The 12,800-nt window shown below is 37.2% G+C and overlaps 1 protein-coding gene across 8 annotated transcripts in view; it reads left to right on the forward strand.

The window, feature by feature from the left end:
• ATRNL1 (attractin like 1) overlaps nucleotides 1–12,800 on the forward strand; it is a 543,705-nt gene that overhangs the window by 109,962 nt on the left and 420,943 nt on the right. For 7 of the 8 annotated variants that reach the window (XM_065672331.1, XM_065672333.1, XM_065672332.1 and 4 more), the window contains exons 11-13: nucleotides 3,332–3,416; nucleotides 5,208–5,416; nucleotides 7,841–7,959. In XM_065672331.1, coding sequence (XP_065528403.1) covers nucleotides 3,332–3,416; nucleotides 5,208–5,416; nucleotides 7,841–7,959 — 413 coding nt within the window. Of the gene's footprint in view, nucleotides 1–3,331; nucleotides 3,417–5,207; nucleotides 5,417–7,840; nucleotides 7,960–12,800 lie in introns of those variants that run through there. The other variant, XR_010610974.1, reaches the window with a different exon arrangement.

Here is a 12,800-nt window from a genome sequence, read left to right on the forward strand (position 1 = left end):
TTGGAGTGTGGACACTGTAGTGCACTGTCCCATGCAAGGTTCAACTGTTTTTTTTTTCTGCCACCATCAGATGGATCACTGCACATCTGATGCATTTCTGTGGCATGTTTAATTCTGTGCTTTGTGTGCCTGGCAAATTCACTCTTGGAGCCACTTCTGTATCATCTGGTAACCAATTTCATCTACACTAGGGGGTGTATGAATTTTTTCCTTATAATGATATAATGTGGTACAACTTGTTCTTGAAGTGGGAACCTTTACTAATAGAAAAACCCTTGTGTTCCTCATTATACTTTTCAGTGACTACAAATTCTGCTAATCAGTTTGGAATGAATAGTATGACTCTTTCATCTGCTTAGTATCTCTTTCTATTAAAAGCAGTACATGATTCATGTTATATTGTCCATGACAATGATAAATATAGCCAATACCGTATCTTCCACTTACTATCTGTATCATACCTGAAGAGTGCATGACCTTGGAGGAAGTATTTTATTCCTTGCTCCATACGGCTTACCATACTTATTAGACTTAATACAATAAGAATAATGCACAGAAGGATGTAATATTGGTAAACAAGGTTGAAAATGGTACTGAGTTTGCTGTTTGCCCCTTTCTTCTTGGAACTTTACAGTAAGTCTGGAGATTTGGGTACTTTAAAATGTTCTAAAGAAGTTTGAACCAGTTGGTTAACTGTATTATTTACACTATTTTGTATTAATCAATCTGCAATGAGAAACTCGGATCAGGAATTTAAAGCTGAAGAAAATTATAATTCTTGCACAGTGTTCACTTCAGTGATCAGTAGTTATTGAGAAAGCTGGGAGGAGATAAGAGGCAAGACTATTTTGTAATGTGCTTCCCTCCTCTTCTTTTTTTCATGTACTCTATTAAAAAGACCTGCCAGTTTGACAAATACCATCAGCAAGAAAGAAATTATTATACCTCCAGCCCTCGAAGGTGTTTTATCTCAAAACTGGCCTTTATTAAGGTTTTCCTTCAGCAGTAAATCCCACTTAAATAAATTTCTGAGTACAGGAAATACTATATGTTTGCATGTATGTTTGTAAAATTACTAAAAATAATGTGCAGCACTTTTCAAGATCAGATGAAAATTCATGTGGGTTTTCCTAAGTTGTTTCCTTTATCATCAAAGGTATATGAGCTCTAACATGCTGTTTCTGTTAATGTGCAATAACTTAACAGCAGCAAGAACTTGATTTTAAAGTATAACATTAAGGTTTTGCTGGTTGGTTGTAGCGTTAAAATGTTTGAGTTTCATAGCTTTTGAAATATAATACTATTCCTGCCTTCTTTGGAGACCTGTGATCATAACTGGTGCCCTAGTACTGTCATCTTTTTTTGTTGAAGCTGTTTCAGGAACACCATCTCTCTGGCATGTGTGTCCTTGCACACATCGTTATTGTATTGTGAATATAGCAGCTTTTTTTTTTTTAAATGAGAAAGCTGTAACTGCTGTGTCTGATACGAAAGTCGTCTTGAACCTGTCTCCAGAACCTCTTCTGATGACAAATTCTACAAATGCTTTGCCTGCTCTGCAGAAAACTTTTTTTTCTCTGTTTTAAGGGGATTTCCAGGAAGTTTCAATCTCTGGGTGCTTTCTATTCCTGTTACTGTGGGATTTGAATATTTGAAGTCAGTAGAACTCAAGTAGGAAATAATGAAGAAAGGACTAATAGTTGTCAAGAACTAAGATCTCAGGACAGAAAAACGAAATCACACCAAAACCACATTTGTAAATGCTTCTACAACTGAACTAAAAGAAATGCAATCAAATACTTAATTTGTCATGAAGATACTGATACAACATTTATGTTGAACACTTGATGAAAAGAAAGTAATTAGTAGTGTACTTACATAAGACAATAATGAGATGGGTTGCACAGGTGGAGTGGTAGTTTCATCTTAAAGCACATGTGAAAAGAAATAAGATCACTGTTATAGATGTCCCATGAAATACATAGAAATTGAAATCCTTTGGCTAATTTGTGAGTGTGTAATGTTAGGGCAATGCTACTGATCAGTTGATTACAATGGTGGCAGTGTTTGTTGTGAATGTTGAAATGGTCTGTAAAGGCAGAGGACTGTATAATAGAGGACCTAATAGCAGCCTTCCAGTATCTGAAGGGGGCCTATAGGGATGCTGGGGAGGGACTCTTCGTCAGGGACTGTAGTGACAGGACAAGGGGTAACGGGTTAAAACTTGAACAGGGGAAGTTTAAATTGGATATAAGGAGGAAATTCTTTCCTGTTAGGGTGGTGAGACACTGGAATGGGTTGCCCAGGGAGGTTGTGAGTGCTCCATCCCTGGCAGTGTTCAAGGCCAGGTTGGATGAAGCCTTGTGTGGGATGGTTTAGTGTGAGGTGTCCCTGTCCATGGCAGGGGGTTTGGAACTAGATGATCTTGAGGTCCTTTCCAACCCTAACTATTCTATGATTCTATGATAATAAAGGGAGACTTCTGTGAGTGTCCTCTGGCCTTGATAAATGCCATAAGTGTTGCTTACAGGTTCTTGGAGTAGCTACTTGACAGATGTATCTAAGAGGAATACCTGTTGATTTATTCTTGAGCAGTGCAAATACAGCTTCTCAGAACTACAGCCTGCAGTGTCCTCAGATCTTGCGACTTATAGAAGTGTAGAAGAATCTGTATGTATAGGAATTGTTTTCCCAGAAAATCTCAGTGATGCATTTTAAAAGGGGATCTACCTAAAAATCCAAAGCCTACTTGAAAAGAAATGAAACAGATCAAAAGTTTGAAAATGGAATTAACACAGTATGTTTAAGGACTGATAGTGTGTATATCACTGACCTGTGATATACGTTGATAAATGCATATTCCTGCAAATAAAGACTTTAGAAGAACCCTATCAGTTCTGAATGAATGGCATATTTAAACAGCACAATAAAGCAGATTATTAGAAGTGGGGGAAAGCAGCTTAGCTTTCACCAAGTGACAACAGGAAAAAAAGCCTGTCAAATCCTGCTGATTTCACAGAGCAATTTGAAAACCACTGGAAACTAATATTAAGAATGGTTTTAAATACATCAGTCAAGTTATGTTTCAGAGGTTGTGAGAACAAAAGGTGATAAAAGCATGTTAAGGACATGTGATGACCATGAGGTATAGATGGTCTGTTTTTACAATGGAAAGCAGGGGGTTGCCTGCACTGATCCTTCTGGGAAAGGAGGGTAAAAAGGCAATAAAGTTAGGTGATACTTAAAAGAGTATCTGATAATCCATTGTTCATATATTTTGCTGGTTTTTAAGATTGTGTATGTTTTCATATGCTTTTGTTTCATCTTTCAGCTTGTGATGAATGGAAGATTTTACCGAAACCTAATCTGCATCGAGATGTCAACAGATTTGGTCACACTGCTGTTGTTAGTAATGGGTAAATGAAGTGTCTTCTAAATTTTTCTTGCTGTTTTTTTGAATGAAAATTCTGTGGCAGAAATTTCACCTGTGTGAAGTGTGGTTCGATGCCATACAACTGATGTAATTTATTAACATGAAAAGCAGTGCTCATTAGGGCTTTTCTTGTTTTAGGGAGCCATTACAACTAATTATCAATATGACTTGCTGTGGAATCTGTTTAGTGGCTTTTTATATGAACCTTCTAGCGTACTGAGGTGTTTCTTCAGTATTGTGAACTACAGGGAATTGGAAATTCCGTACCAGCTATAATCCTTACTGAGATGTGATGGGAGAAATCATTTTCTCTTTGCAGCGTGTTATAATTCCTTGTTCGTCTTCTATCATAAAATCAGAAACTCGTAACTAAAACTTGCTTGGAAAAAGCAGGATTTTGATGATACTGATACAGTTGTTATTAACCACTTGTGGGGAAAAAAAGCTTGCCAGTATCTAGACTTTATTAAGTGACTGCTTATCCTTCAGAAAATATTTTCATGTCATTTGTTACATTGAGGAGCTCAGTAAAACAACTTCATCTAGAAACAGGAGATGGAGTGTATCTGGAGCTTTCTGGATTTGGTGGATGAACTTCCTGGTTCTGCCACCCCAACCCCAAAAGATAAAATTGTAAGACAAATGTCACCTTTTCAGAGGAAAAGTTGTAGAAAACTGTAGTCAGATTTAAAGAAATCTCTAAATTTCCATGTTTCAGTTTTACTGTGGCCAGCTGCTAGCTAGCCTAATAGTATCTGATAGTTGCAGTACTATAGATCATTGTACTGCTAATCATCCTCTTCTACATGATTCATCACGCTAATAAACTCAGTACTTAAGTACATGTATATAAGTATATGCAAGCAACTTGGAGATCCTCTACATATGTGTATTCTATAGTTAAGAAATAACAGACGTGATAAGTAATACGAAGATTTTGATTTTAATGAAAATAGCAGTAAGTTGTAACTCCATGCGCAGAGCATTTGAAATTAATCAATGAACAGATTACTCCATTGAGAGAAAATTGCTTGGAATTAATGAATTCAGCAAATGATAGTTTTTCATTCATATTTGTGTTATTTTAAGATGCCTGATACTTTGAGAAGTGTCACTTTCAGTGAATTAGATTCAAGGTAAAAATGCCTGTTTTTTTCTGAACTTAATGGTATTTTTAGTAGGCTTTTATGTTCAAAAAACCGTAACATGAGATGCTTCACAAAGATTTGTTATTGGTAGCTGTATGATTAATTCTGTTTTAAGAGTACATGATACAACAGACACACAGGTTCTTTATTGTTATCAGTTACCAGAGTCTGTTCATAATTTTAAATGAGAAGGGGAAGGTCTTCTGGTTCTGATGTCAGAAGCTACTGCACCAGAAGTGTTACCAAAAGAAATACCCATCTGCCAGTTATTGCTGTCTGTCTTTGAAATCTTGAAGAAAAATGTTCTCATTTCCTGCAGGCCATTATTTCACACTCTGTTCTCATTATCTGACTCAAAAAATGAATAGTTTCCTTCACAGCTCTTATTTCTTCTTTCCAGACATTTGGAACATATCCCTCAGTAATAATATGGCACAATGCATTTGTTAGTGTAAAATTAACGGAGAAATTCATTGGAAAACTAATCAATGACCACTGACAGAGTCTTTATTAGAGAGAGATGATAGTATGTGTTATGTTTTAATTGTATATCAAGACAGATAAGAAATCAGGAAGATGCGTATCTATCTGTAATAGCGGTTATATTTACTTGCTTTTTCTAATAGGTCCATGTATATATTTGGGGGTTTTTCGAGTGTTCTTTTGAATGACATCCTTGTGTACAAGCCTCCAAACTGTGAAGCATTCAGAGATGAAGAGCTGTGTAAAAACGCTCGTCCAGGGATAAGGTGTCTGTGGAACAAGAAACATTGTGAATCCTGGGAATCTGGACATGCTAACAACATCCTTAGAGCAAAATGTCCAAAGAAAACAGGCAAGTAAATTCTAGTCTTACAGTGTCAGATTTACAATGTGATTTAGGAGATAAGGGGCAAAAAAACACTACATGCCCCCCCCCCGCCAAGTGGAACTAGTGATTGGACTGTTAAGGCTGTTCCTCTCGGAGTACTCAATGCAACAGACTGATGGATTAATCTTTAAAATCATTAAATTCTGGTTTTTAATTTATTCTAAATACAGGGAAGTAGGTGCAGATGGCACAGGTTTAAGGCGCAAAGGGATACAAACCAAGATGGTTCAAAGAAGAATTTGTTTCACTGGGGAGCTAAAGTGTAAAATAACTTTTGCATTTAGCTTGTGTTTGAAGCTTTTATAAAAGGGTGAGCTTTGCAATACTGTAACTAATTTTCCTCTTTCTCTGCCTTCTGTTTTGGGATATATATATATGTCTGTGTGTATATTGACACACATTTTATTTATATATCTATCTATATCTATCTATATATATATCTAGGAAAGCCTTCATGTTTTTCTGATTCCAAGAAAGCATTACAGCAGTCAGAGCACAAATGGGTGCTCCAAGTGGTACCTGGCGTTACAGGCATATGACACTCTCATGTCTGTGTGTCACCAGTAAGTGAGAGCGAAAGCATTGCTGCTTCACATAGATTACCTATCAAACAGGAGCATTTGTATAGAAGAATATAGAACCTTCACAGCAGGCTAGAAATTTGAGGCAAACAAACCCTTTGATGCAGTGTGTCAAAACGGGTTCAAGTTTGTCATGTGAATTTCTATGCAGCATTGTGATAGCTGTATTGTTTGAAACAGTAGTTTAGCATTGTGAATAACTGTTGCACCCTATTCCGAAGTATTTTGGCTTGTCACAAATAAATTGCTTGTGAAAGTGTTATTCTTGTACTTCACATGAACAGCATATGCATCATTGCTACATACACCTACTATTTTTTTTTGTGCATCTCTCCTTTCAGCACAGTATAAAATTGCTAACCAAACTTTGGCTCTGTGCTACGTGTACAAACTACCATACAATTAAACTGCCAGTCTGCTTTTAATGTTTGTGAAAAGATATTAGCTCTGCTATTAATGAGTACTTCAGGACATTTTTTCTGTTAGCTTTTGTTTATTTCAGAACTGTATATAAAGTTTCAAACTCAGAAAAGGTGCATTATATAACAAAAAGGTTACCCTAGGTAAAGCTTTCTGAAGAGCTGCTTTTGTGCAGTTTAATAACATTTAGAGATCTTGAGTCTACAGTTTCAGCTCTTTATAAAAGGAAGAATCTTGAGATGCTGAATTCAAAAATAATACAGATGGAACTGGATCTTACAAAAAGCAACAGGTAAAGAACAGACACGCTGAAGGAAAGTAAAGTTAGAACAGTTTCCAAAGTACAGCTGCCACAGTGGCAATAACCAACAACTGAACTTGTGAGAGATGAGGTGACTAGAATTCCAGTACCGAAGAAGTTGTGTGGACACCACTGCTTCAAATCCTTCCAGTTTCAAGTGGTAATAAAGCCAAATTTTTCAAGGCAAAAGCCGATTTTTCGTATATTCTTTTACACTGCTCAGTTGTTATCTGGTTGATGGTATCACCTGAGAAGCTGCTGATAGTCAATAGTAAAGGATAAGCAGAAATTTTAGTGGGTTTTCAAAAGTTCATTTTCCTGGCAAGGGAATCTCTTAAACTTGTGTGATCTTCAGACTAAAGAAGCCAACTGCACAGGAGTCAAACATGGTAATCAGTGCAGGAAAAGGCAGGAATTCTTCTCTTCTCAATCACAGTGATTTTGCAGATTTTTGCCTCTTTTAAACAGAAGTTATAACTTGTCTCTGTTTTAAATAACATTAACATTTAGTCCAAGTCCTGAAGCCTCGTATTCAGGATTTAACTCTTCCTCAAGTATTTTTTGTAGAGAAAGGGTGGAACTATAACTTACCAATTATTATTAGGTTTATAAATTAATTTATAAAGACTTAAACTGACTGTGTGTTACTAATATGTCTTAGATTTTTTTTATCTACTAGTTTTACCATTGATTTCTTGCACAGCAATGTAATATTTTTATCAGAAACCTGCACCTGAAGAAAATCTTTTCTCTGTGTTAAGGGAGTGAAGAATGAGTAGTTTAAAAAAGTTTTTTATACTCTTTATGCACTGTACTAAGAGAGTTTGTATGCTGCAAATACACTGCAGTGAGTATTCCTTTAGTTGATGAGACTTATGAACCTTCAAATATAGTTGTTACTAAAGGAATTTTTTAAAGGAGTAAATCCTATCAATGAATAGAATTAATTTCCTGCAGTAACCTAAACCTTTATGAATGACTACAGTTCAAATGAAGGATACAACAGCACATTCTCAAAGCAAGTGTTTAAAATATGGTATCTTTCCCCTGTGTGACGTTTCCCTTTGCCTGTCATTGGTATTGCAGCTGCTGCAGATGACAGATGTTACAGGTATGCGGATTGTGCAAGTTGTACCGCCAATACAAATGGGTGCCAGTGGTGTGATGACAAGAAGTGCATTTCAGCAAATAGTAACTGTAGCATGGTGAGTCTGCAAACCTATGGTTATGTTATTAATGCTGTTTCTTTTCTAGCTAAGCCAGAGGCCTGCTGCAGCAAATGAAAGGGGTATAGTAGGCTAATAGTAGCTTGTTTTGAACACAAATGTAAATGTGTTTGCCTGGCATTTGCAGTAAAAATGTTGCAGAGGGTAGAGTTGGACTGCAGCAAGGATACCTATTCCAGAGGAAAAAAATACAGGTATTATTTAAGATTGTGTTAGCCCGCCAATATATCTCTTGGGACAAATACTATTGCCTCCTAATTAACAACATTTGGAACAACGTGGCGTCATTATCAACTTGGATTTTGTGCGTATGTGGATACAGTATGCAGAAAGACGTGGAATCCAATGAAGGATGGCTATTGGTTTCCCTCTTCCTCCTCTTCCCCCCCCTCCCCCCTTTCAAACAGAACCATGTCAGTCATCAACAGTCTTGATATTCTCATTACTGTTCTTTATAGAAATGTTTTTCTTAGGGTCATGGAGTTACTTATCTCATTAAGGAATATGAGCTTTTGTCACCATGAGATTAACAGGCTTGTGATGATTTGGTAAGATTGTTCTGATCTTTGTAAGTACAAGCAATAAGAACATACAGATTCATACAGTTTCCTCATTTTTCTACTTTTAATATTGCTTGCTGCCATGTTTTATTCTTTATGTTGTTGTCCACTGGTTGCTGCATCTCTAGCTTGTTAATTTGTTTTTCGACAATCTTATAATAGCGTTTTAGCTTTATAAATTTTCTTTCTTTATATTTTTCAGGTAGCTCCAGGCACCTGGCTGTACTAGAGTTCACAATCCTTTCTTTTCACACTTCCATTAGTAAAAGTAGCTTGCTCTCTGGTGGGAACCTGATGCAAATCAATTGTGTTCTCTAGACAGAGAAATTAATGTGTGAATTGAATTGATTCTGACTCAAATCTTGCCCATTCAGAGTGTTTGCAGCCAGCTGTAATCACTGGCATTCGTAGTTAGTCACTACTAATAAAAGCAATGCAGACACAAGTTCATCAACAGCCATGTTATAAGTCTGTCAAAGGGATTTCACATTCCAGGCACTAATGGTTAGTTTCCTTTGTGATCTTCAAGGGCTCTTCTTTCCTAACACATTGTACTATATTAGGTGCCGATTTCCTAACTGTGGTTTTCAACTCTTAAGCAAGGAGTAGTTGCTAAGGAGCAGACTATCTTCATCTCTGATAAATGTGGAGCACTGGGTATTTTAGAACAAGCTTCTCAGTGTAGTATCCTTCTTTGACAACCATTCATGACCAAGATTGTCAGCTTAATGAGCAACTGATGCACCGGTCTTCTCTGTATCATTTCCTGTCCTTTATTCAGGGTTTGAAGTGGATAGTGAAGGCTATTAGTAGAGTTAGTAGAGAGTGTGATAGTAAAAAATTCATAAAAATGATTTCTGAAAAGAATTATTATCATAAGCTGAAGATGGCTATTGCAAAATTAATGTATTTGGCTGGGAGATGATGGAGGCAGAATGTTGCAGCTATCGCCATAAACCCACCAAAATAGCATCAACACAATGGCACCATGTGGAGAAGTGGAATGGATCAGGCTGATTATCCATTTTCGTAGACGGCTACTTCTGGACTAGGCCCACAAAATGAAAATGTTGTGACAGTACTGTGATGGTAATATGGCATAACAAGCTGTAGAATCAGAAACAGCACAAGGAGAAAGTCCCACTGTTGTAGCTGTACAAAGGCATTGATACATGACTTAGATCACAGAACATCCAGATGAGACAGACCATAAGGTATGAGGATCTCTTTCTTTTGCTTCATGGAAACTGGTCAGCATACTAAAGATATGTTGGCAATCGTTTTGGCAATGACCTTGTGGTCTTAGATATGTGCAAACCAGTGACTGGTCTGCTTATTGGAAGGGCTGTAAAATATGGATATTTCCCTGAAATAACTGTTTGCACAGATGGACTTCATAAGTAGTGCTAATATATCAGCGATACATGTTTACCTGCCTATGCTCACTGATGTGGGTCAGTACATTAACAGGACACTATTTCCACTACTGTGCAGACTCATGGATCATTAAGATATATATCATGCTCATATCTGATGTAGTTGCAAGCAGAGGCTTGCATTGCCAGGTTGTTCTGATGGTGGATATAATGAATTAACATCATCATATCTGATAGAAATGTGTAAGGATGAATGCTTATCCTGTCCTCCCCAACTGGGAAAACAGTTTACTTAAAATTTGTGGAGTGATTCAAAATTGTACTGAAATTTGGCCAGTGAGCAGCATGCTAGCTATCCTATTTGTCTGTTTTCTACCATTAAATCTATGTTAGAGATTTTGTCTGTTATAATAAGGATTTTGAAGGTTGTCTTGAGAAATTATACCATTTAAATTCCCTGGACTGCTTACAGTGGTTGTACATAATACACTGAAGTTATTCCATAATAAAATGTAGGTCTTGTATATAAAACTAAGAAAACAGTTATTTAATTTTTACATTTGAGATTGATGGATGGTGAATATGGTACAATGACCTACTCCACCTTTTTTCAAAGCTATGCAAATACAGATACTGGTTTGCCATGGGGGCAGAAGCAACTATAATGCTGTCATACTGTGTTATGACAAGTACAGATGTCACAAAATACAACATACTAATAGCTGTATAACTTGCTCCTTCAAGCTCCTTCTTGGAGCCTCTTGTATCTAGTCTAGAGCTGATTTCAGCTTTGAAACATATTGTATAGGACTTTGTTATAAAGAGGGAAGCAGTGTCATTGATGTACCTGTTTGTTTTGTCCCATTCATTTGATGTCTCTATCAAAGATCAAAATTCAAACAGGAATATTTCGATTGACTTGTGAAACCTAATTGTGTTGTGTAGGTGTAAGCACTACATAGCACTCCTGAAATTTCTGTCATGCCCATAACTGCCTTTTTAACTTAGCTTCTCTGTCTCACATCTTCCTTCTTTTGCTGTTTCCAAAGAAAGTTCTGTGTCCTGCTAGCGGCATGTTTCTGATTTTTGTGGGCGTTGTGGTTTAAGTGCAGTCAGTAACTCAGACCCACACAGTCTCGCTCACTCACTTTCCTCCCTTTATCCCCCCATGACTGCCAGAGGGACGGGGAGGAGAAAGAATGCAACTCCCGCAGGTTGAGATAAAAACAGTCCAGTAACTCAGGTATAACACAAATCACTACTGCTACCACCAATAATAATAATGATAAGGGAAATAACAAGGGAAGAGAATATGATACCACCTGCTAATACCCAGCCGGACTGAGCAGTGAGCCAGCCCTGCCGGGTAACTCTCAATTTACATTCTAGGCATGATGTGCTGTGGTATGGAATACCTCTTTGTCTAGCTTGGCTCAGGTGTCCTGTCTCTGCTTCCTTCCGGCTTCCCATCCTCCCTGGCAGAGCATGAGACTTAGAAAGTCCTTGGTCAGAGTAAACATGATTTAGGAACAACTAAAACCATTGGTGTTATCTGCGCTGTTGCCAGGCCGAAAGTCAAAACACAGCGCTGCACCAGCTACTAAGAAGGAGAAAAAATGACTGCTACTGCTGAACCCAGGATATTGTAGATTGTATTTACTTTTACTAGCAGTTCACTGAATTTATGTCTGTTACGTTTATCTTGCACTTTGACCTTTGACATTTGTAGTCTATAATATCCAGTGTCTTCCTGGTCCTCCGTGATTCTGATGCATTTTGCCTCTTAATAGAGGAGAACAACCAGATCTGGATCTGCTTAATATGTTTAAGAAACTGTATTCACATTGTACATCTGCAGATAAAAAGCTTTGTGTCTCATACTGTGAGAATGATACTCCCTTGCTGATTGCGTTGGTCAGAAAATTGACTCTATTTCTATTTGATAATGGAAATATTCCCAGGAAAAGCTGTTAATTTTATAAATTTGCCTTCTAGTTTTTACCATCCTGTCTCCAGCAATAAATAAATAAAAGGCTTTGGGGAGAGATTAGTTTTATTTTAAATGGCTGCCCCTTTACAATGTGTCATTTTTGCTTGCGGTAGTAGCACGGAAGAGTAAGCAAAGACTTGGTCTGCTCTTCGGGGAGGAGTCATCCCATGAAGCAAAATCTTTTTGTGCCTTGTGAGAAAGAAGAGCTTTAATAAGAATAATCATATTTAAAACCAGCAATATATCAAGTCCGCATTACAGCCCTAAAGCTGTCTCATTTTTGCAGGCAAATTCAAAAAATGTGATTGCACTGAAGCCCTGAAAGTGCTGCTTGCAAACCTTCCTTAAGCAATGTGCTTGGGAAAGAAGAGGGTGAGCTGGGTTTAGACATGTACCAGCCATTTGTATTTGTGTTTGGCTCAAGTACTGATAGACTTACAGGCTGAAAAATGTCACATGTCATGTGCACATGTGGGTTCTTACTGGACAATATTATGGCTTCTTTTTTGATATTCATAATGTGGAATAATTTTGAGGGGTTTACCTTTTTCCTCTTTTCTTACCATTTTTTTTTTTCACCCCACTTCTTTGTCTCTTCCCCCACCCTGTTCTTTGGGAAACAATGAGAAATGCTTGCACTGGTTATTAAATGAAATTGGTTCTAATTCTTTATATCCTCAAAACAGCTCTTCCCATTTCCTGGCTCCACACCGAACTTCACATCCAACCAGCAGTCCTGAAAGGCATGCTTCAGGAATTAACAGGAAATGGCTTCTTTCTCTTCTGTTGTCTTGCTTCTCTACAGTAGAAATTGAAGTAATCACTGAAGATATGGTAGCTGTAATAATATGCTCCACTTTTTGCCTACAGTGTTGGCCTGTAGTCATTCAGTTT

This window comes from Lathamus discolor, chromosome 3 (genome assembly GCF_037157495.1).
Source record: "Lathamus discolor isolate bLatDis1 chromosome 3, bLatDis1.hap1, whole genome shotgun sequence".
NCBI lineage: Eukaryota > Metazoa > Chordata > Aves > Psittaciformes > Psittacidae > Lathamus > Lathamus discolor.